This window comes from Mauremys mutica, chromosome 7 (assembly GCF_020497125.1).
Source record: "Mauremys mutica isolate MM-2020 ecotype Southern chromosome 7, ASM2049712v1, whole genome shotgun sequence".
In the NCBI taxonomy this organism is placed as follows: Eukaryota; Metazoa; Chordata; order Testudines; family Geoemydidae; genus Mauremys; species Mauremys mutica.
The window spans coordinates 110420026-110446274 of NC_059078.1; the positions used below are offsets into that span (position 1 = coordinate 110420026).

The window sequence follows — 26249 nt, forward strand, 5'->3', positions numbered from 1 at the left end:
ACATGAGAAATTTAGTTCTGTGAAAGGTAAGTTCTGGAGCTCTGAAAAATCTCTCCCCCAGTACTCTGCATTAGATTATACCCAGTTAATAGATTAAATGACAAACATTTTCAAACAAGTTGGTTTGTAAACCACAAAAAATAGATTTTTAAAAAAAGAGAAATTATTGAAAGAATGTGAATGGCAGATGGAAAAATTACAAAAATATTTAGATTTTGTACACTGTTGAATGTGCAGTTAAGTGTAGGTGGATTGTCATTAATGTCTATAATACTTTAGTTTCTGGATCCAGAGTTTATGAGCCTGATCCTTAAGTGTTACACTTTCAATAATGCTCTTAAGTGTTTTCCACTAGGTGGTAAATGTTGTAGGCTTATAATCTGACAAAATAATGCTGGAAATAGGATTTAAATTGATAATTAACTTTTAAAAATTGTCAAGGTGTAAAAATGTAGTTTTTGGGAACATACTTAGCTGTCTACAGCAAATCTCTTCCCCTACTCCACCAGTCACCTTACTTCCAAAGGAAAAAAAAAAAAGGAAAAGATCTGTGACTGTAGATCCACAATAAAGCAGAAAATACATGCTGAATGAACCTTACAATGTTGAAAAGTCACTCTAATCATCTAAATCAATCTAAGCCAAAGAGAAATTATTGTGAAACTTAAATGGCAACTCAGACATGAAATTCATTTGTGTGTATACTGGTAAAAAAGATTTCCTGAAATTTTTTAAATTAATATTTGTGTGATTTCTTGTGAGCATGATTTACGTTCTAGGCTTGTATGAATGTGTACCTCTGCCCTCTACTGTACCGAATCAGATGTGCTCAGTTTGGGAATGGCTTTCCCTCTAGTGGCTGGCTTGAAATGGGAATAAAAATCTTACTGGAAAGTAGAACTGTGTGAACTGTAACTAATTAACTAACTAGATCTGAGTGGCTTGACTTTTCAAATTAATTTGCTTTGGCCATGTTTATGACTCTTTTGTGTTTGCTTCCCACAAACATTCAAGCAAGTTTTACCAGCAAAAATGTTTATGGGAAGACGTGTGTGTGGCTGTTCGCAGAAAGTGAATTCCAAAAGGTAGAATGTGAGTATTCATTCCTGAAGTGCTCAGGTTCATCATACTGAAGAGAGAAAAAAAATGACATACCTAAGCAATATAGGTTGAATTCAGAATATTGAGGATTGAACATAAGCAGCAAATTATTAAAGGTTCCAAAGGAGAAGGAGGAGAGAAGTATCACAAAAGTCATCTAAATTCACCTGCAAATAAATTTAAGGAAATTGTGAAATTGCCATGGATATTCTATGAAAAGAAAGGATAAATTCATCCAATAAATTGTTCATTGCAAATCATTCGCTCAACTCTGACAACTAACAGAGATTCTGTTAGCTCATTTAGTAGAGGCTTATGATTTTTAAGTCAAAGATTGTGAATTGTTTTCTCAGGATGTATGAATTGTATTTCCATCCCATATGTTTATCTGGGAAGAATGTCATCTGTATGCATGTGACTGTATAGTCCGATGGCATCCCAGTTACTGGGCGGAACTCCTTTAAATCCAAGAGCTCAGCCTTAATTTCTGGATGAGGACAGAGAACATCGAAAGATAACCTGCAGTATGTGTATTACAGCACTTTGGTCTTCAACTATGAAAGAAAGAGCAGTCTTCAACCCATGTACAATGTACACTGTAGTAATAATCTGATCTATGAGTGATGAAAGCAAGATCAATAGCAACAAGATCTGTATCTAGAAGGAAAGATCAGTCTCCTTGACAAAGATGGAAAAGAAAAGCTACTCCTGGATACCACCACTACATGGACATTGAGAATCAACCACAGTGCAACAGGAATCTTGACTAAATCTTCATAACAAAAGCAGGTAACTTCCCCTGAGTTGAAGGTGTAGATATCAACTTTGCTCTTTCCAATTAATTTCCCCAATCCACCATCAACCTCTGTTTTATATGGATAGAGTTTTAGCTGGCTAGTTTTCCTCCAAGCCCCAAACTCTGCCAGAAAGTTACAAATCTGAGCAACCACACTAATCTGTTGTGAAGTAATAGAGGAGCAGTGCAATACTGATGCGAAACATGGATTAGGGATACTGCAACCAGATGGCATCAATAGCTCCTTTAGGCTTTGTCTACATGAGAAAAATTAGTACCCATTTTTCACCACTAATGCAGTTGCACTGTTGCTGTCAAAAACAGAAGAAATTTCTTATTATGGCAGCCTCCTTTGTGGCCTCACATATACACTGTACGAGAAGAGCTGCAATACTCTTTCACTCGGGGCAAAGGAACAGCTACCCACTCTAAACCTCTGGGTCATCTCAGAGAGAACGGAATGGAGCCAATCCAGAGAAATTCCTGCCAAAGTCTGCCCATGTTCACATCTCTCCATCTCACATTTCTCTCAAAAGCAGTTGACACTTGTTTGGGCAGGTTTTATTTCGACTGATTTTATAACAGAGAATGTTCCCTCCACTCCATTAATAAATAAGGATGGAAGGGCCTACGGTTCTGATTTGCAAGAGTAAAAAAAACCCCCAAAAACAAAAACAAAAAAACTGATCTAAGATGCCACATTGACTTGGCATCAGTGGCCAGTATGACATTCCAAAGCAATTAATGTTAACAGACCCTCAATTTTGTAGGGTAGAGAAGCATGGCATTCACTTTTCTGCCCATAAATACCGATTTCCTGGGCAGATGGCCCTGCTTATTTGCCAACATGTATAAGGATTTTTATTGTCATATTGCAGGTTTTCCTGTTGATGACTTTTATCTTTTTCTTGTCTCCTAGCACTAGGGAAAACCAATAATTGTTCTTTCTTCAGTGTGATCCATCAAGCCCCTTTTAGATGTTCTTGGCCTGATGTTCAAGTGCTCAGCACATAGCAACTCCCCTTCTTTCAATAGGAGAGTGAACCGTCATGGTTCTCACTAGGAGCTGCTGGTGCTAAGAACATGATAATCGAATCCCTATTTAGTTACTGTACTGTACTGTACAGTGGCTTTCCCTTCAGGACTGAAGAGCCTAGGGCTAGCCAACATCGATTATAAAAGAGCCACACCTTGGTGGGATCAGGTGGTTCCACTCTAAGAACAACAGGAAGCTGCAGTGAAGAGGGCAGGGCTGTGTTGGGTTGGGTCAGATGAAGTGAAGTGTGGTGCTGAAACCATCAAAGGCAGGAGGCCTGGCAGTAGGCTGTGGAAGAGTTACCCTGAGGACAGAACTCAGGACCACCATAGTAATTGCTGTTGTTTTCACTTTTGGCTGGCTGTGCTGGGAAAATGAAAATGAATAAAAGCCTGTCCAGAAGAGCCTGTGAGACTGTTAGTTTGGTGTGAATGTAGTAAGGGAGCCCCGAGGAGGGGAGGAATTGTTAGCAGGGCACTGCAGAGGCAACTCTGGCCATGAGGGGGTGCAGATGATCCCACTGGGTGTACTTAAACTTTTGAAAAAAATGATTCATTGGCTATTGATGATTGATTTATTTTGCACACCTAACTCAATATTTTCTGAAGTCACTTTGAGATTAGATACTTGTTTAGCTAGTAGAGCACTCACATGAGGGCCAGTTTCAGAGAGACGCAACAAGTCTACTAATCCATGTAAAGATTTTAAATTCAAAACCTTTATGATTTTATATTTATTTTTTACAAAATCTTCATGTAATAATGGAATGTTGCACATATGATGATATATTAAACTCTTATTTTTTAACAAAAAAGTTGAGTCATTAGATTGGGTGCACATTCATACATTTTTTTTTATAATATCTGCTATATATTAAGCAGAGCAGATCAAGTAACATGACAGGTTCCCCTATCCCTTAATCTTTTATTCTGAATACTGCCACTGGGTTGCATTGACCCAGCGGCAATTTGGCTGGTATTCGTGACATACTTGTTACTACAGAGTTAATATATGTGGTCAGAATAGTGTTGAGCTTAGAGAAATGCTGCTTCTCATTGCTAAGACTAATATAATGGCAAGATTTTAGAGCAGCCTAATATTACATCTATTATCAAATAGCGAAGTCCCGAGTCAGACATATAGTCACATTAAGCATTTTTATACTGTATAATTTTAGAATTGGCACATTTCTATTGAAACAGATATTCCAATTCCTTTTTCCTATCTATGTTAGAATGAAACTTCATGTTAGCTTGGCACTGAGCTTCAAAATGTTGCGTGCAGTGTTATTTAGCCACGTTGGTCCGTGGATATTAGTGAGACATGGCGGGTGAGGTAACGTCTTTTATTGGGCCAACTTCCGTTGGGGAAAGAGACAAGCTTTCGAGCTACACAGAGGTGTGCTTCAGGTCTGGGAAAGGTTCTCAGGGTTTGTCTAGTGCCGCTGCGACGCTGTAGTGCTTAGGGCATGTCTACACATACAGCAGAGCAGCCAGGGTCAGCCTGAGGGAAAATGCTGCCCTAGGTGAACTTGTATTTTGGCGCCCATGGCCCCTGGTCCATACAGGCTCCCCACCCCCACTTCACCCTAATCCCTGCACTCCCCGTCCTGCACCCCAACCCCTGCACTCCCCCCTTTCACCCATAACCCCTGCACCCCCATCCTGCGCCATGACCTGGACGCATGGAGCAGCTGGCATTGCTGCTCACCACCCCCCCCCGACCACCACAGAACGCTGCTCCTCCACACACCGCTAGGGGGCTGTGAGAGGGGGAGTGAGGAGCAATGCCAGAGCTTCCTGCAACCAAGTCACTTTCCCCACTTGGTCTGCATAAAGGGAGGGTAGGAGAGCAGCAGCTCTTGATGCTCACCTGACCGCACATACATAGCACGACATAGCATTGTGCACACGAGCACTTACGTTGGTGTAACTTATGTTGCTTGGGGGGGGGGGAGTGGTTTGTTCACACCCCTGAGTGACATAAATTATGCCAACATCAGCTGCAGTGTAGACATAATGAACACACTACCTGCACTGACGGGAGGACTTCTCCCATCGGCGTAGGTATTCCACCTCCCCTAGAGGACATTGTCAACGGGAGAAACTGTGCCGTTTACACCAGCGAGTAGGTCGGTATAACTACATATGGATTTTCCACATCCCTGAGCAACTTAGCTATACTGACATAAGTTCTGTAGACCAGTCTCACAACTACATGCAAGATGCAACAGATTGTTTGGCATAAATAGTTAACACGTATTCTAAGAGCCCATTCCAGGTAAAGTGGCCAATTAGCACCTCTGTAGTCACAGGACAAAAAACAGGGGCTAATGGGTTACAGATTGTTGTAATAAGCCATAAATCCAGTGTCTCTATTCAGTCCATGGTTTTTAGTGTCTAGAAAAGTTATGAATTTAAGCTCCCAGGCTTGTCTTTTGAACTCAATATGCAGGCTTCCTTTCAGGATGAGGACAGGAAGGTCAGATATAGAGTGATAATTTTGTAAAAATGGTTCACCCAGGGGTGATATGGTGTTTGTGCCTTATATTTCTATGTGATTCATCTGAGTGTGTACTGATTGTCTGGTTTCCCTCACATAGTTGTTACTGGAGCATTTAGTGCAGTGGATGAGGAATGACACATATTGGGGGTATGTGTAGGACCCTTGGATCTTGAAAGGTGTGTTTGGGGGGGTAATGATTATCATAGCAGTGAAGATATGTCTGCAGCTTTTGCATCTGCTGTGGCAGGGTCTGGTGCTGCTTTGAGTTGGTGTCCTGGTCTGTGGGGAACTTGCTTCTGATAAACTTGGTGAGATTCGGGTGTTGTTTGAAGGGCAGAAGAGAGGATTTGGGAAAGCTTTCTTTCAAGATGTGGTCCCCATCAGGTATGGGTTGTAATTGTTTAGTTATATCCCACTTGGGCTGTAGTCACCTACCACCCCACACAACTAGGTGGGTGTGGTCAGAGGGGTGTGGTATTTCTCAGCGTATTTGGGTGGCCCTTTTCATGATGTGATCTACTTCTGTGATGGAGTGTCTTTGTTTGATGAAGGGGGTTTTAAGTATGTTAAGCTGTGTATCCCTGACACTCTCCTCAGTGCATAATCTATGGTATCTGAGGGCCTGGCTGCAGATGGTGTCTTTGGAGTGGTTACTGGATCTGGGTAACAGTGGTGATTGGGTGGGGAGGGGTTCTTGTACATAGTTGTCTATAGGGTTTTAATTGTTGAAGCTGATCATGATATCCCAGGAAGTTGATGGTGGTTTGGGAGTGTTCTAGAGAAAGTTTAATGGATGGGTGGTGGTTTTTGAAGTTTTGGTGGAAATCTGAGGGAGTTTAGTTAGTCTGTCCAAAGGATGAAAATATCATTGATGTATCTCAGGCATATTGGGGGGGGGGGTGTTTGTGGTGCATTTGTCCAGAAATTCTTCCTCAAGGTGGCCCATCAAGAGGCTGGCGTTGTGGTGCATTTGTCCAGAAATTCTTCCTCAAGGTGGCCCATCAAGAGGCTGGCATATTGGGGAGCCATCCTGAGGGATGCTGGTGTATAGGGAGGAGACATCCATTGTGGCAAAGATGGTGTTCTGAGGGAGGTTGTTAATGCTGTAGAGTTTCTGGAGGAAGTCAACTTTGTCCTGGAAGAAGCTGGCCCCTTGTGTGGTGAATGGTTTTAGGATGATTTCTGTGTCTAGATATTCCTTCAGTAAGAATGCATATGTCTGACTGGATTCCCTTGTTTGTGTATCTTGGGAAGAATGGACCCCAAAAGGGTCCCTGGGGTGGGTTCATGGGGGATAAAGTTGAAGAGTTTCTCTTGGAATTGTTTAGGGAAGGATTTGATATTCTTAAATTCCTGAATGTATTGTGGTGTGGGGTCATCTCTGAGTTCTTTATAATAGGTGGTGCAAGAGAGTTGTCAGTTGGCCTCATTGACATAGTCATCATGGTTGAGAACAATGATGGCACTCCCTTTGTTTGCTGTTTTGATCACTATTTGGTGGTTGGATTCCTGGGAGTATATAGCTGTCCTCTCAGCAGTGGAGAGGTTGTGGTGCATGTGATGTTTGTTTTGCTTTTTTTCCCTAAAGCAATCATGCAATGATCAAGTGTGTGGTTTCATCCACCGTGCGGTGCCCATTCAGATGATGCTTTTTTCTTCTGACTGTTGATAGTGAGATGATAATTGTGGGTGGTTTCAATGACAGAATTCTTCTAGTTCTCCACATTAATATATCAGTTTCTGTAATGGGGCAGCAGTTCAATCCCTTGGAGGCACATGGGGCCTACACATGAATATACCAACATGTGGTGTACATCAGCTAGTGGAATAAATGCCCCAATAACCACCACATAGGTGAAACCAGACAATCACTACACACTCAAACTCATACAGAAAAATAAGACAAAAACACCATATTATCCCTGGGTGAACACTTTTCACAAAACAATCACGCTATATATGACCTCTGAGGCCTCGTCCTCAAAGGAAATCTTCACAACACATTCAAAAAATGAACCTGAGAGCTTAAATTCATACCTTTGCTAAAAATCACGGTCTTAATAAAGCCACCATTGTAATAAGTCATAAATCTAATCTGTAACTCGCCACTTCACCTTGACTGGTTAGTTCCTCTCTGCAACAAAAGTAAACAGGACGTAGTTATTTAAATAGGATTAAGGGAGGGGTCGGCAACCTCTGGCACGTGGCTCACCAGAGTAAGCACCCTGGTGGGCCGGGCCAGTTTGTTTACCTGCTGCGTCCACAGGTTTGGCCGATCGCGGCTCCCACTGGCCGCGGTTCGCCGCTCCAGGCCAATGGGGGCTGCAGGAAGCAGCACGGGCCGAGAGATGTGCTGGCCATAGCTTCCCACCGCCAACAAACTGGCTCGGCCTGCCAGGGGGCTTACCTTGGCGAGCCGCGTGCCAGAGACTGCCAACCCCTGGATTAAGGCATAAACTTGTGAAAAACTAAACAGTAAATATTCATAAATTTGATGTTTGAATCAACTATTAGAGTTAGCACTATGTTTGTCTCAATATAATCTGGAGAGTTCATGAATAGGCTTTACAGTACTGGAAACAAGGTCTGTGGTTAGTAATTTACCTTTTGTAAATCCTCCACCCCAGCATGTGCACACTTGCAAACTAGGCACACAATATTAATATTTCATGACATCTTAGACAAACTCAATATAGTCATGGACCTCTGCCATGCCACATCACCTTACTAAATCCAATATAAGGAATTAATCCTATGAGAGAACTACACAACTCCATCTCTGTAAAATGCTCTGCAGCTACTGTACTTAACCTGATAGATGGGGGAAATGTTACATAATACTTAAGTTATAGAACACTTGAGACTTCTCATAAGCATCTTAAAAAATACACACTTGTCCCCTTCAATTTTTACTCTTACTAACACTTGATGTGTGTCTACTTCAGTTATTCATATCAGATGACTGAAGAAATGGGATCAAAGCTGAGAACTTTTGGGTATTTGTGCTGGTTATTAAATTCAACTTTTTTTTCATGAAAAGAATACCAGATTAATATAGCAAATATGCCCTGGATTTGAGTAAATACACACAAACTGAAGAAATGTTTTAACAGATAAAGTCAAAAAGCCATAGTTAGCTGCTGTAAAACAAGATATTCCATATCTGGAACATTATCATGAGGTGACAGGTTTAATAGCTATGATGTCAGTTGAAGTAACACTTTAACCAAAGGACTGCAATATGAATATTTCATATGTATTTTACACTAACTAGAAAAACTATAACAGTCAATATCCTCCCACTAAACAATGAGCTCTTCTGTATGAGCAATTTTGTAGAAAATACATACATCAGAAAAATAAAAGTTAAGCTTTGCACGTCTATTGTATCTTCCAACTGAGGATATCAATAAATCCACACCTTCTCAATGCACGATTACTACAGTACATTCTCGAGCCCTTCATTCATTTAAATGTAATATTATTCACATAATGGGGCTTCTACTTTAACTAGATTATTCCAAAATCTAATAGAATTTACTGGTGTAATTTTTCATCATATCAAACCAAATTTTCCTTTTCTTAATTTCATTCCAGTACTCTATTGCTGCACCTCTTGGACAGAATTAAAAACTATCTAGGTATTTCAAACACATCCAAATCAGGTAGCTGAATGCCAGTTCCTCTCTCTATTTGGTGATCAGACCATACAAATACTTGTAAATTGTTCAGTAATTATTTGGTCAAGTTAAAGACAACATCTATATTCAAGAGCAAGTTTCTTTTAAAAATTAATTACTTTGTATTTCACACCAGATTCCTTTAAGACAGTGGTTCCATTTGAAACAAATTATTTATTTTTGTTCCTTTTTGTGAAGTTCAAAAAGTCATTTTGCAGAAGCAGTACAGAGAGTCTTGACATTTGAAGAAAAATATGATTGAAAACAAGAGCACAGAACACATCATATAAAATAAAGTATTTGAATATTTTTCCATGTAGATACCATACCCTAAACTTGATTTCTGCCTCAGAACTTTAACAAGAATGAGTAATTAGTGCACAAAAATCTGACCAACATTTTTCTACTTAGCCTCAATAAAAAAAATTACAGCTTTAGTAGTTCTGATACCTTATTAAAAACGAGTTTGTTACAGACTCTACAACAGATACAAAATATAGGTGCTATATTTAAAGAAATACAGGCACTTTTAAAAAGACAACTTCCATATTTGTTTTTAATCTACGAAAGCACCGGTGCAACATTCCTGTTATTGAAGATGTGATTTCAGTCCAGTTGTTGAGCTGGGTTGACTGAAGACACAAGGGGGGAATTCATAGGAGCACTGAAGCCATTTTACAACAGCGTAACAAAGCTAAAAAGCATCTGTAAGTCCCATTCTCAGGATAGCAGACTTCCCTGACAGGTACAAAGAAAGCTCTGCAACGTATCAAAAGAGCCACAGTGCAGGAGACATGAGGGCCAATCTTATGCCCAGGTTATTCTGCAGTGCTAATAGCAGAGCTAATGCAGAGGTACAACTTGGGGAAGTCCTGAGGAGTTGCCCTAATCTGGACTGGGGGCCAACTCAGTTCCCCGAAGACCCAGGCAAGAAGGCACAACCACTCAGTTGCCACACCAGAGTCTGCACTGGTGCAGCAATGGAATCTATCTGAAGGAGATTAAATAATTTGGCCCAACACCACACAGTCTGTTTCTTGGGAGACTAGTGTTTAGGATGGTGGTACGTAATTTTTTACAGCAGCAACAGCTGTAATGGCATCTTGCCAGAAACTCAATAGCTACAATTAATTTGCACACAAATTTGTTTAGGTCTTTATAGATAAACACTAAATAAATGTGTATTTCTCTTGGAAAGTGCTCTGTACTTACTTGTATAACTGCACAGAGCACTTCAAACAAACATGTTTTATGTCTCAGTGTTAATGGAAAGACTGGCACCAATTCTCTGAAATCAACTATCCGATGGCTAGTTGTATTTTCAAGATGACCGCACGGATTACAGAAGGCAGATTTGAGGCTGTTAGGCACATTGCAATATTCTGATTTTTCCAAATCACTTTATGCAGATCTTTACCAATATGACATACTTCCGGAGAGGCCATACAAGAGTACCCCTCTTACACAACCCTTGATATCTGTCTTGAAGCAAGCCTTAATAGAAATTCATTATTTTTCCTCACAAAATTTGGATCTAGACACTTAGGGGCTTGCCTTCACCACACTGTTAGCTTCAGGTACTCCTGTCAACATACAAATCTCTAGCTCAAATTCAGTGGTGCTTTAAACTTCAACTCGCTGGCCCATCAGGGAGTGTAGGTTGAAGCTCGAACACTGCTGATGCTCAAGCTAGTAATACACTGGGGATGCAGCTATAGGCTACAGTTCACCACGTTAGCACAACTCATCAGTTGCTAAGCCAATCAATCTGTATAGCTCAAGTGTTTCATACTCTCACTCAAGCTAGGCTAGCTGGAGTGGGGTAACTTGAGCTAACTGTTGCAGTTAAGATAAGCCCTAAAATAATCAATTCTGGTTGAACTTTACCCTCAGCTTCTTTTAGTTTAGCTGGAAGTATGTCTGCAAACAACTTGAAATTTGTTTCTCTTGAAAGTCACCACACCACTGATCAAATGAATCTCGAAACTTCTTATTCCTTTCAGCAAAGGGACAACTGTCACCCTAATTTAAGCATTTGTTGGAAAAGTCACTCCACTAAAGCAGTCACATTAAAGCTGAAGCTGCAACCACCATAAAGGGAGGAATGGTGCAGGGTTGAAGCACAAGTCTTGTGATGACGACGCCCCGAATTCTAATCCCTACTATGATTCCCTTGGTGGTCCTGGGCAAGTCACAACAGTGACCTACAAATAACTTTTGTAAAAATGGCACTCTGCTTTTTGCTTCTTTATGATGTGAAACAAGCAGACTTCTGCATGATCATAAATATCAAGACTGTTAAGTCTAGTCTTCTGTAGTACTGGTGAAGTATCACTTAGGACTCTCAGACTATGTATATCATGAACTCTAATATTCCATAGAAGAAGCAATGGTTCTGAATCTTTAACAAAAACATCCTTTTTTCAAAATATTTTGTAGTTGGTGGAATTAAATGGGTAAAAAACCCAAAGAATTAAAAGCAGTGATTAAACATTCCTCCCCTTTCAGTTGCTAAGCTTTCAGTCACTTGGGTCTTGTGCTTAGTTTTACTGATTCTCCAGTCACTAATGAGTCTTTTAGTGCAAGCAAGATCTGTGTCTAATGTAAAAAGCAGCAGACCAAAAAAAAAAAAAAATAATAATAATAATAATAATTCAGGCTTTTTCAGCCTCTATATTATAAAGAAGAAAAAAGATACAAACTTTTCTCTTTTGCAGAATACCTTTAATTTCCATCGAGTTTCCCCATCTAAGAGCCATACCCCCTCATAGGGAGGTTGTGAGGATTAACGTTTGTAAAATGCTTTGAACAAGGAAACTACTATAAGTAATAAGAAAACTATAATGCTTATTAACTAGCTTATGTCATTGTCCTTTTGCAGAACTACCAAGTTTCTCTTAATCTGACATATATATGGGGTGGAAAAGATAGCTATTAGCCACCTTTCAAGATCCCCAATCCAGGGACTGCCAGGGGCCAAACTGCCAGATATAATTTAGAATAGGCTAAGACTGCTCTAAGTTACCTCAACTGTAGCGGCCCCATAGGAATCGCTCACCAGACAAAGGTAGCAAGGACGGCTGAACTCTCCAAGTCTACCCATTCTCACCACCCCAAATGGCATATAGCTGGCTTTACACCAGCCAATGATACCTCTGCCCTGGGGGAATCAGCTGCCTCTTCAGGTGGCTTTGTGCCCTTTTGTGCCTGTAGAGCAGGTTAAGGATTTATCTCCTGTTTGTTTGTTTACTTTTGTCCATCTGTACAGTCTGAAACAACCCAATCACGTAAATCATTGCACTGTTTTAGGGATAAAATTCCATGATTAGGGTTTTTTGTTTTTTGTTTTTTTTTTAAAAAAACAAACAGACACACACAATTTGGAATAAATATGTAACCCTTGATTTCACCAATGAGGCGTGCTGATTCTAAATTTCAGTGTGAACAGTCACAACGTCCTTGTGGTTTTCAGTATTCTTGACCTATGCATTTTGCAATCGTACTCAGCTGGATATTTGAAGTTCCTTCATATATTGTGCCTGAAACAAACCAAAGGAAATAAAAGTGAACTGAGCATATTAACAGTAATTTAAATCCTTATTCTAAAGATCCAATTAGAGCTCTAAGACAATATAGCAAAAATTCATATTAACAACTAGAAGCAGAGCTGATATTCACATAATATTACAATTTTTTACTGTTGACATTCTTGTTGGTATATAATATCAATAGCTGACTTATTTTGGGGGATAAGAAATTTCCCTGAACAGTAATTCCCACATTTCAAGTCAAATTTTAAAGTATTTACAGTTGACATCAGCCATTAAACCAGAAGTCAAACTAAAACTGTCAAAACTATCAAAGTGACTTAGTATGGGACTTAGAACCGTAAGTGGCGAAGTACCTTTTGAAAGTGAGACTTGTATGCCTAAGTCACTTTGACACTTCTTAACCCAAACTCTCTCCTCCCACTTGTGGTTTCAATTTTATTTTTAAGTACCTTTGATTCATTTGCACTGAAATTTGGATTGAACAGTAATATTCACATTAAAGCAGTACATACACTTTTTTTTTTAAAACACAGAATTAAATATGATAGACTGGCTCATATACCTAGATATTTCTGACCCTTATCAGTGTCATATCTCAGTATTTATTTGCTGAAAGGAAAATCTCTCTGACAAATTGGTATCCAGATAATTGAAACACAACCTTGAAACTATACCAAACCCTAGTCTATATTAGATATTCGTAAGAAATTGCTGCTTACCAATTTTGCAGTCTCTGTAGTATTTTTCAATTGGATAATCTTTTGTGAATCCAACTCCACCCATCCATTCAATACATTTACTAGTTGTCAGTGCTGCAACCTAAGGAAAATTAGATTCACAATTACCATCCCAGGACACACCTTTGCCAAGATGTCAGTCAATGTCATTTGTTCCATCTAATTTCAGAAAAGCAAAGCAATAATTAAAGCAGCAATTGGAGGGAAAAGGAAAGAATGGAGATTTTAGCCACCTGTGTTGTTTGTGCACCAATATAAGGGTCATTCCCACTTCACCAACCTGATGACATGAAGAAGTCAGAACAGTTATTTGCAATAGTCCCTTCCCTACCAAGAAAGAGACTTTGGCCTGGTCTACGCTGTAGCTGAAGTCGACGTATCTTATTTCGACTTACCTCCCATCCTCACGGTCCAGGATCGATGGCTGCGGCTCCCCTTGTTGACTCCGCTGCCACTGCTTGCCCAGTGGAGTTCCGGAGTCGACAGGAGTGCGTTTGGGGATCGATATATTGCGTTTAGACAAGACACAATACATCGATCCCCAATAAATCGATTGCGGGCGGGTAGTCTGGACGTACCTCTAAATTGTTATATTGGCAAGTGAAAAGGAAGGTGATTCTATGCCCACAGACATTTTTGGATCTTGTATGCTGGACTATCATTATGACTGGGAGAGGCATTCTTGACCAGAGATTAATTCCCCGCTACCTTACCACAGCAGTGAATCCTGAGCATCTCCTTGTGGGTGATTGCTAGTATTTGAAATTTTTATTGAGTGGATAAATAATATCACACTTCCATTCTTTAATTCTGCTGTTTGAGATTTTTTTGTATTTTATTTAAGGGGGTTATACTGTTTATCCCTGAGTTGTCTTACTTTCATCCCATCTGAAAACTGCATGTTGGAAACAAGAGAAAACTATGCTCAATTTACAAAAAAACCCAAGTTATTAAAAAGCATATTTAGCAAAAATATGGCTTTAAAACTAACAGCAAGTGAACTAAGAATACCAAATAAAGCACATTTTGGTTACCTCTGCAGCATAATACTTGGCCATGCTTGCCTCTTTTCTGAATGGCCTTCCTGCTTCTACGAGTCGGGCTGCATTATAGGTCAGCAACCTTGCAGCTTCCAGCTGGGTGGCCACTTGAGCTATCTGATGTTGCATTCCCTATAATAAGCAGGCCTGACGTTAGACAGAATTTACAACACATCTAATATTCTTAAAAGTATTATCCAGCTGCCTAACTTCAATGTGCAGCAAAATGTGTATTGCTTTTCAAAGATTTAAACCTACATTCTGAAATAAAATATGATTACACATGGATTAGTAAAATATCGTCTCTCCCACCTCCTTTTGGCACTTTCAGAAGTGGTGAGACTTTTATCTGCGCCAGCAGGAGAAAGAAAAATCTGGGCCCCTTGAAAAATTGCACCTGCCTTTTTTCTTCCCTTCCTCCTGGATACTCAGCTTCATGTGGCTGAGGAGGGAGAGCTCCTTGGCTGATTGGCTGGACAGAAGGTTGCACTATAAGGCTATTGGCTCCTGGGTACTCAAGAGTGGACTGATAAGCATTTTTCCCTGCCCGGACCCCATTCTGCATCCTGATCAAAACTTCCCTCCCTCTCATAATCAGAGAAGAACTGGATTTTGGGGTCTTGCTGTGGGCATCACACTAACAGACTTTTGGGGGCTGGAAATGAATACTTCTCTCACTGCCTGATTGATCTGAGCATTCGCTCCCTCCCCTCCTCCCCCCCGCCAACCTTCCTCACAGCAACATAGGGACCCAATGGGCACATTAGGTTGTAAAATTTGATACAACTTGGTAAGCTGAAGTCTAAATATTAAGTTGAAGTGAACTCGAGTGCCTAGTATTAAATAAGGATATTGATAAAATAAGTATCACAGAAACTTGGTGGACCAATGATAATCAATGGGACACAGTAATATCAGGATACAAACTGAAGAGGAAGAAGAGTAGGTCGTGCTGGTGGGAGAGTGGCACTATATATGCAAGAAAGCATAAAGTCAAATATAAGCAAACTGTACTATAGAATCTCTATGGATAGAAATTCCATGCTTGAATAATAAGAGTATAGCAGTAGAAATATACTACAGACCACCTGATCCAGCTAGTGATGGTGATTGTGAAATGCTCAGGGAGATTACAGAGGCTACAAAAATAGAAAACCCAATAACAATGGGAGATTTCAACTATTGCCCTATTGACTGGGTACATATTGCCTCAGGACAGGATGCAAAGATAAAATTTCTAGGCACCATTAATGACTACTTGTTGGAGAAGCTAGTCTTGATTTAGTCCTAAGTAGAGCAAAGGATCTGGTCCAAGAGGTGAATATGGCTGAACCATTCAGTAACAGTGACTCCAACTCCATTCCTCACCTTAAGGGGATGACTTCTTCTAATGTACTTCCAATTCTGGAATAGCAGTAAATCATGCCTCTGCTGAATGAGTACTTGCACTAGACACTTAAGAACATAAGAATGACCACACTGGGTCAGACTAATGGTCCATTTAGTCCAGTATCCTGTCAGGTTTTAACTAACGTATAAAATAGATGTTCAAACAGATACACCATTAGATCTGCAGATCGTGTATGTCAAATTAAATCTCTTTTCAATTTGCCATTCACAGACATTGAGAAGGGGAGACATTAAATAACAAAAGGGCACTATAGTTATTCAATCAAATGACTCATTCCTGACATTTTCTATTATGATTACAACTCTTTTAAGTAGACAGCTTTTAATATATACACTGAAGAATACCTGAAAATCAAATATGTTTTTCCCAAACTGGACTCTCTCCTTTACATATGGAATAGTGTGGTCAAAACATCCCTGTGCCAATCCCAACATCTGTGAATGAACAGAGAAACAAAGATTACACTGAGTAAACAATTTGTACATTTAATGTACCCAACGGAGGTAATAATTACAGTAATTCTTTTTCTGGGCAGATGGTGTGCCTTTTTAATTTTTCGGCATTCAAGGAGATGAGCTTAGTTTTTCTCTGTAAAAAGAAATATGCTGTGTGTAGTATCAGGAATAATTAAACCAAAGATGATGTAAATACAAAATATAATAAAACAATTCTAACTATAACCTTAATCGAGGTTTTACTACTGTTAGAATTCTTGTCCAGGTGAGTCATGATAAAGAGTCTGCATGAAGAATAAACCTATTCCATAACCATCTGGATGTACAACGAAGCCCTGTAAATCAAGGCAAGACATTAGCGAAAATAATGTAGTGAACTTTTTCTGTGAAATTCGGAGACGTCAAAGGATGGCCCAAGTAATCTTTTCTAATCTCAGTATATGATTCTGTGAAAAGCCCTAATTGCTTTAGACAGGAAAATCACTGTATACCAAACAGTGAATAAATATAAATATATATACTACCTATAGAAACTCAATTCCAATCAAATTATTTTGCTGTTAGGAAGGTGCCAGATTGACAGCATAAAAAATTAGAGTACTTCATCTACAGAACTGGTACAGAGGAGGTGGCGGTAGCACAAGCTTCCTCACAATGTTCTGGAGAGACCACCTTTAGAGGACAGTTTTAGAAGACCTGATGCCTATTCAACCTTTAGCAGCTCTACTGAAGCTACCAAAAGGGCAGCCAGTTGTGATGTGGACGCCTGCTTACTAGCAACTGGAGTAATAGTAACAATTAACTTCATGTAGGCTGCCCAAGAGACATCAGACAGCAAAACTTTGAATCATCAACAATCTAGCTAGGCTGGATGAAAATTAGTGACCTAGAAATTGAAAGTATTGCAGTACAAATCCCCTGAGCCTTTGATTCCCTGAACATGCTGTCTCAAATATCTAACACGTTAGATGAACCCATTTAAACGCTTACTCCTACCTAATGACTCAAAACTGAATGTCATAGGATACAGGTACAAGTTTTTCTTTAACATCAGCTTGGACCACAAATTGAATATGAGCCAAGAATGTGATGAAGTTGCAAAAAAAAGGCCAAAAAAAAGAGAAGAAGCTATTATTATGGGGTGTACTGACAGGCGTGTTTTACATAAGATGTGGAAGGTCATTTTTCTGCTCTACTTGGCACTGGTGAGGCCTCAGCTGGATTATTGTGTCCAGTTTGGGCACCACATTTCAAGAAGGATAGGGATAAAGTCCAAAGGAGAGAAATAAAAATTATAAAAGATTTAGAAAACCTGACCTATGAGCAAAGGTTAAAAAATGGCCATTAGTCTTGAGAAAAAAAAAAAAAGACAACTGAGGGGGAACCTGAGAAGTCTTCAAATATGTCAACGGCTTTTATAAACAGGACGGTGATCAGTTATTCTCCATGTCCACTGAAAGCTTAATCTGCAGCAAGGGATTTATGTTAGACATTAGGAAAAAAGATAGTTAAGTATTGGAATAGGTTACCAAGAGAGGTTGTGGAATCAGTCATTGGAGATTTTTAAGAACTGGTTAGACAAACACCTGTCAAGGATGGTCTAGGTATACTTCTGTCATGCCTGAGCATGGAGGGAATGGACCTCTTTAGGTTCCTTCCAGCCCTACATTTCTGTGATTCCAGAGCCTTCTACTAATGCTAATAGGAGTTAAACAAGCATCAAAAATAGAATATTGTAATTGGCGAAGGTGATATATATCTAAGGCCAGCTGTGTCTGAGCATACCACACGGCTGCCACATATCATGATCCCCATTTACTATTTGGGCGGGAAACTGAAATCTCCTATAAAAAACACACTTTTAAAAACAGCATTTATGCTTGTCCCAGCTTCTGACAGACTGGTCTGACCAAGGATGATCAAGCAAAGAATCTAAGGTCTGGATAGAAGATTAATACTCATGAAGAATATTTTATTGCAAAGAAGATCATGAAGAAAAGATCCCACAAGACCTCATAGCTCTTCTTACAAGAGAGGGAATATTATGGAATCCATTAATAATAGTAAGACAATATGGGTGAAATAATATCTTTCACTGGACCAACTTCTGTTGGTGGGAGAAACAAGCTTTTGAGCTACACAGAGCTCTTCTTCTGGTATGGGAAAGGTACTCAGAGCATCACAGTTAAATAAAAGGTCGAACAGTTAGTTTAGCATAAGTAGTTAGCACATATTCTAAGGAGACATTCAAGATGAAGTGGCCCGTTAACATCCCTGTAGTCACAGGACAAAAAGGGGAGTTAGTGAGTTATAGATTGTTGTAATAAGCCATAAGTTCAGTCTCTTTATTAAGGTCATGATTTTTAATGTCTAGCGAAGTTATTAATTTACTAATAAGAGTCAGATGCACAATTAAACTAATTAGAATCCTAGCTGGTTTAATTCTGTATCCAGCTACAAATATAAAAGTCTCCTTTCTGCTGCTCCTAATAAGAGCAAAGAAAAAGACAGAAAATGAAACAAACAAGCAGGGCTTTGGAGTGGAGCCCAGAGCTGGAGTGCGAAGCAGTTCCGGAGCAGTGGAGCTGCAGGTTTTTGCCCGGAGCTGGAGCGGAGCCGGAGCACAGCTCCAAAGCCCTGCAAACAAGTGGCACATACAACAAAAAATAGAGACTGAAAAGGAGACAGACAAGAGACATGAATAGATGGTAAGAAAGCAGAATTAACAGTGATGATCCTGAAACTGGAATCTCACAAAAATACAACTCCCACCCAAAAAAGACAACCAAACAAAAACACCACCTTTTCCACAGAGAATTATCTGGGCTACTAGAGTATAAAGGTGGGCTACGAGAATTTGGTAGCCAACTATTTGATCAGTTTAACTGTGTTACTTTACTTTTATATGGTGCCCAAAAGTGTGTTATTTTACAGAACCTTAGGAAGACAGGCCCTTGACTGAAAGCCAAGTGCCCCAATGAGAGAAGACAAGTGCCTTTCCAGTAATAAAATGGGCAGGAGGAGAGTATTTTTAGAACATGAATACAAAGGTGCGGGGAAAGACTGTATACATAGGCCAGAGCTATATAGGACAGATTACAAGGGTTATGTTATTCCAGATTCCATAGATGCTTCCTCCAGAGCCACCGGAACTCAAACAACCATTTATCCTCTACTCACTCTTAAAATTCTGGAGGAACACAGTACAAAATAAGGTAAAAATAGAGAAAGGGTAGAAGAAAATATAGTTGTAGTATATTCTTAATTAGCTTCAGTATATGCTACTAGATTCCACTGCACTGTTGTATATCTGAAGACAAAAATTAGCACATGTAACATCACATATAACTATTTTACATTAAAATTATTTGAAACTGTTTTTATAGCAACAATCAGGTTTATAAGACATTCATTACCTTCTAAACTATTACTGCTGCAAAACTAAACTCAATTCTACAGGGTTTTTAGAATTGCTGTTCTTCATTCAGGGACATTTCTCTTCATTTGAAGGTGCCAAAAACAAAGTATTAGCTAAGATATAACAAATACCTATCTTAACTTTTAATTAGGTTACAACAGTAACTTACAGTAATTAGATTAAGACCTTGACAGTGTATTTTACTGCCAGAAGAGCCTATGTTATTTATATCTATGAGAACAATAGGAGCCAGTGCTCTAGATTTTTTTTAAGGACATACCTGACAAAATTTTATCACAGATAATCTTTAAAAATGATGGAAAAGCCGACCCTATTTAGTATCATGCTACATTACCATGTGGAAAGCATGCATTTAGGCATGACCTATTACTCCTGGTCTGTCTGCCAGCAGTTGGAAAAGGAATAAGGAAGAATGACAGCCTCCAAAATGATAGATAGAGACATCACCTCTACTTGCAGAACAAAAATAATAGGTTTTTGCATTAATTAGATTTCCCTTTAAAAACATAGGTTGAATGATAAAAAACAGCCACAAAACCAAATCAACTTTTATAGGGCTGGACTCTGTTCCCAATTAAATCAATTAGAATTTCAGGATCCGAACCAGGCTCATAACAAAATAACACATACTTTAAATAATACAGAAATTTGATTGACATTTTGGTCTAAGTGCCCTAACGTACATTTTTTAAGTACATCGCCACAAACTTAGCAGACTTCCATACCAATTTTTTTCCTGGGACTTTTTCATGATTAAGTTAAAAAGCTAATATCAAATGTCATTTGCTAAGTATGCAATCAATATTGTAAGCACTAAATATTACTCTTTATTCTTACACTATTAATATGATATACAGTATTTGTCAAATAGCTGGATTTGTTTTTTGAAAAATTAACGCACATGATGGTAGATAGGCACTGTTGTTGTAGCCATGTCGGTCCCAGGATATTAGAGAGACAAGGTGGGTGAGGTAATATCTTTTATTGGACCAACTTCTGTTGGTGAGAGAGAGTTAGGGCAACGCCAGGCAGCTGATGTCAATCTAACTATGTAAGTGTTTACACTAAAAGTTTGCTCCCACCAATGTAACTGCCCTGCTATGCCAGCTTAATAACTCCTCTTCCATGAGAGGCATAGAGTTAATGTTAATGTAGTTAGGTCAACACAGTGTCAGTGTAGATGCTGCTACTGGCTTTCAGAAGCTGTTCCACTATGTACCCACTGACACAAGCTTTCCTGGTGAGAACATGCACTGCCGACACAAGGAGCATAGTGTGGACACACCAAAGCGATTTAATTACTGCAGCAGCTGTATGCCGATATAACTTAGATCAACATAATTCTGTAGTGTACACATGCCCAGAGAGACAAGTTTTTGAGCTACAAAGAACTCTTCTGGTCTGGGAATGGTACTCAATGTCATAGCTAAATACAATATGGAACAGATAGTTTAGTAGAAATAGTTAGCACATATTCTAATAGGCCATTCAAGGTAACGTGGCCCATTAATGCCCCTGTAGTCATAGGGCAAAAAGGAGGGGCTAGTGGGTTACAGATTGTTGTAATAAGCGATAAATCCAGTGTCTTCATTAAGACTGCAATTTTTAGTGTCTAGCAAAGTTATTAATTTAAGTTCTTAGGCTTGTCTTTTGAATGTGTTGTGCAAGTTTCCTTTAAGGATAAGGACTGAACTGCCAGATATAGAGTGATTGTTTTGTGAAAAGTTTTTGCCCACAGATGATATGGTGTTTTTGCCTTTTATCATTTTCCTGTGTGAGTTCATTCGAGAGCATAGTGATTGTCTGGTTTCAAAGTTGATATTGGGTCACTGAGTGCACTGGATGACGTACACCGCATGTTGGGATAGGCATGTATAGGACCTATGGATCTAGAAAGGTACGTTAATCATTATAGCAGTGGAGATATGTCTGCAGGTTTTACATCTGTTGTTCTGGCAGGGTCTGGTGCTGCTTTGATTTGGTGTGTCCTGATCTGTGGGGAGCTTGTTTCTGATGATGCATGTGAAGAGGTTGTCGGGAGGTTGGGTGGAGGTGGTGTTTGAAGGTTGGAAGAAGGGGTTCAGGAAAGATTTCTTTCAGGATGAAATGGTACTTTAGAATATAGAATCATAGGACTGGAAGGAACCTCGAGAGGTCATCTCATGGCAGGACCAAGTATTATCTAGACCATTCCTGACTGGTGTTTGTCTAACCTGCTCTTAAAAATCTCCAGTGATGGAGATTCCACAACCTCCCTAGGCAACTTATTCCAGTGCTTAACCACCTGACAGTTCAGAAGTTTTTCCTAATGTCCAACCTAAAGCTCCCTTGCTGAAATTTAAGCCCACTGCTTCTTGTCCTATCCTCAGAGGTTAAGAAGAACAATTCTCTTCCCTCCTCCTTGTAACAACCTTTTATGTACTTGAAAACTGCTTGATATCCTGTCAAAGAAAGCTATCAGGTTGGTTTGACAGGATTTGTTCTTGACAAATCCATGCTGTTACTTATCACCTTATTATCTTCTAGATGTTTGCAAATTGAGTGCTTAATTATTTGCTCCATTATCTTTCCGGGAACAGAAGTTAAGGTAACTGGTCTGTAATTCCCCAGGGTGTCCTTATTTACCTTTTTATAGCTGGGAAAATATAGTGCCATTTTCCAGTCTTCTGGAATCTCTCTCGTCTTCCATGACTTTTCAAAGAAAATTGCTAATGGCTCAGATATCTCCTCAGTCAGCTCCTTGCGTATTCTAGGATGCACTTCATCAGGCCCTGGTGACTTGAAGACATCTAATTTGTCTAAGTAACTTGTTCTTTTCCTATTTTAGCCTCTAATCCTACCTCATTTTCACTGACATTCACTATGTTAGATGTCCAGTCATCACCAACCTTCTTGGTGAAAACCGAAACAAAGAAGTCATGAAACACCTCTGCCATTACCACATTTTCTGTTATTATTTCCACCCCACCCCCCACCCCTCGTTGAGTAACGGGACTACTCTGTCCTTGGTCTTCCTCTTGCTTCTAATGTATTTGTAGAATATTCTCTTGTAACCCTTTATGCCTCTAGCTAGTTTGATCTCTTTTTGTGCCTTGGCCTTTCTAATTTTGTCCCTACATACTTATTTGTTTATATTCATCCTTTGCAATTTGACCTAATTTCCACTTTTTGTAGGACTTTTTAAGCCAGGGTGATCTCTTGCCATACTTCCTATCTTTCCTACGCAGGGGGATAGTTTGCTCTTGTGCCCCTTAATAATGTCTCTTTGAAAAACTGCCAACTGTCTTCAATTGTTTTTCCCCTTAGACTTGCTTCCCATGGGATCTAACTTACCAACTCCCTGAGTTAGCTGAAGTCTGCCTCTTGAAATCTATTGCTTTTATTTTGCTGTTCTCCCTCCTACCATTCCTTAGAATCATGAACTCCATCATTTCATGATCACTTTCACCCAAGCTGCCTTCCACTTTCAAATTCTCAACCAGTTCCTCCGTATTTGTCAAAATCAAATCTAGAGCAGTCCTTCTTCCTGGAACAGCATCCCGTGGTCAAGGAAGCTGAGGCCCTCCTGATGACACCATCTTCGCAGCCAGGTGTTCACCACTAGGATGCATCTGTCTCTGCCTGGGCCTCTACCCTTGACCAGAAGGATCGACGAGACCACCATCTGCGTTCCCAACTTCTTCACCTTTACTCCCAGAGCCCTGTAGTCACTTCTGATCTGTTGAGGGTCATACCTCACAGTATCAGTAGTGCCCACATGGATGAATAGCATGGGGTAGTAGTCAGAGGGCCGGATGAGCCTCGACAATCCCTCCATAACGTCTCGGATACGAGCCCCTAGCAGGTAGCATACCTCCTGGAACACCATGTCAGGGCAACAGATGAGTGCCTCAGAAGAGGGTCCCCGAGCACCACTACCCTATGTTTCCTCCTGAAAGCGGTGGCTGCGAGCCTCCCAGCCTTGGGGGTACATGGCTGCTCCTCCTCCGTCTTTGGGGGTGATTCCTCATCACTCGTTGCCAGGGCAGCATACCGGTTTTCCATCACCACGGTGGGTGGGTTGGGATCAGGGGTGGAGCACAGCCTGCTGCCAGAAGCAACCAGTGGGTGGGTTGGGATCAGGGATGGAGCACAGCCTGCTGCCAGAAGCAACCAGCAGCCACTGTCCTCCCTGTGACAAAGCCATATCCTCTCCCCTGGTGGTGTGACAGCAGTCCTCTGTAGCTGGATTGCTTCCTCAGCCTTGGATGCCTCCATATGAATACTTTCAAGGAATTCCTCATGGGCATGGATGCTCTTCAGCCTAGTCACCTCCTCCTGTAGCTCTCCCACCTGCTTCCTGAGAGATTCCACCAGCAGGCATCTTTCACACTGGAGGTGCTAACTACTTATGGTCAATTATCTGTTTGATCTTGTATTTAGCTGTGACACTCTGAGTACCTTTCCCAGACCTGAAGAAGATCTCTATGTAGCTTGAAAGCTTGTCTCTCTCACCAACAGAAGTTGGTCCTATAAAAGATATTATCTCACCCACTTTGTCTCTCTAATGATGAAGATGACATTTTAGATATATTTGAAAATTAATAAATTAATCATTGGAGATTAACTACTGTTTGATGTTCTCAAAATAGACTATTACAATGAAAACAGTATTGCTTTTAATAATGCAAAATTCTATGTATAATCAGTATAGTGTATAGTCCTATACCAAACATTATTTCATCTTACATAAAAGAAGAGTGACATCTAGTGGCAACACAGATTCTTTTCATAAGGTATTTTCTTAATTTTCTGTTACCAGCCTCTTTCTTATAATATCTTAAAGGTTTCAATCCAAATTCAAACTACAGAATTATCACATTAAATATTAAACAATGTTACTCACCTGTGCAGCAATTCCTATTCTTCCCACATTTAGCGTTCCAATTGCATACTTATAGCCTTCTCCAAGCTGTCCCAGGATATTGGTCTTAGGAACCTAAAGAATAAAACCACTCAATTATTCCTTCTTTTCTGTTCTGTAACTGCTAGTACCGCTCTTAGCTGAATCAGTGTACATGTTTTATTTAACATGTCTCATAAATGAAGGCAGCAATATAAAAAGAGCACCTGATTCCCATAATACTTTTGTAGAAACCTCCCCAACACACACAGGACTATAAGGACAACAGACAAAATTATTCAGACCATTAATGAAAACTTGTATCATTGAGATGCCAAGTGATTAATCCAGGTCCCTTAAGTCCTGATTTTCAGGTATGCTGGGCAGCCACAGCTACCCCCAAAAATTCAGCATCTGTGAAAATCAAGTCCTTAACAAGTCTTCTTTCCTAATCCTGTATCATACTCAAGATGTATGCAAGTTACACTTAACAAGGTTACTAAATTTCTGCCGAAACCTCTACGACACTTACTGTACCTTAACATTTTCAAACGTTACTGGGCACGTAGAAGTCGCTCTAATTCCCAGTTTATCTTCCTTTTTCCCTACATGCAGGCCTTCTGTGCCACGATCTACTATGAAGCATGTTATTCCCTTGTATCCCTAAGCAATGGATAAAAAACAAAGAACTGACTTTTAAGATAAAACCAAATGGGCTTTGAATATTTGATTTCTATATTACAATGTAAACCTGTTAAATACTATATTAATATACAAAATGTGGAACCATCATCTATTTTATTTTCCCCAGCTATATCTTTTGGAATTGCAATACTTTAACAAAGGCCAAGTCATCCCTTTCTGTAGAAAAAATAACAGAGAAAAAAGCACATTTAAAAACAGTCTGAGTGGCTCTCTTAGCCATATCAACCATATGGTGAGGAGGAGACCTTCAAATAAATAGAATGCAAAGCAGTTGGAAATTCTGGCCCAATCCTGCAGGCCTCATGCAACTGAAGTTCCCCCTCTGTGCTCCATTGAGCTCACTTTCATTCATTCATTCATTCATGCCCGTCACCCCAGTCGGGGTATGGGCCGCCAACAACAGATCTCCAGAGTCCTCTATCCTGGGCCATTTGCTCTAAATGGTTCCAGGTATATCCCGTTTTTGCGCTGTGCTCCCACTGGCTCTCCTACTGAAGCCGTTAACTTCTACTCTGTGAGGTGGAAGAATTAGCATTGCTCTCTGAAGCATCACACCATCTTATTATGTAAATCTGTGGCCTTTCCCATGAAATCATGCTATTCACAGTGGCTGTTTCCTGTGCCTCACCCCATTTCCAGAAACCAGAACCCAATTTCAGCAGAGCCCCAAAGGCTTAATCCTTTGAAGTACCATCAATTTCCATTGATATCAGAGGGACCAGGGCAGTTTAGCACCTTCACAAGCCTTAACAGTATGGCATTCATGTGGTGAGGCTGCAGACAGTTATTATGTATATGACAGATAGGGATGTACATGGGGTTAGGTACCATTCTCTTGCCCATTTCCACATACAATTTTCTCCTTTGATGCTGTAAAATAGAGTCTTACTCCTGGGGATATTCAGTGCCAC

General features: G+C 39.9%; 1 protein-coding gene across 2 annotated transcripts in view; it reads right to left on the reverse strand.

Annotated features, from left to right (window-relative positions):
* Window positions 1–9272: 9272 nt before the first annotated feature.
* The window catches only part of ACADSB (acyl-CoA dehydrogenase short/branched chain), a 30450-nt gene continuing 13473 nt past the window's right edge, over window positions 9273–26249 (reverse strand). For both annotated transcript variants that reach the window (XM_045025519.1, XM_045025520.1), the window contains exons 6-11: window positions 25171–25296; window positions 24637–24729; window positions 16202–16291; window positions 14441–14578; window positions 13389–13488; window positions 9273–12657 (exon numbers count right to left, since the gene is read on the reverse strand). In XM_045025519.1, the coding sequence (XP_044881454.1) occupies window positions 12587–12657; window positions 13389–13488; window positions 14441–14578; window positions 16202–16291; window positions 24637–24729; window positions 25171–25296 (618 nt within the window). In that variant the 3' untranslated portion in view covers window positions 9273–12586. The remainder of the gene's footprint in view (window positions 12658–13388; window positions 13489–14440; window positions 14579–16201; window positions 16292–24636; window positions 24730–25170; window positions 25297–26249) is intronic.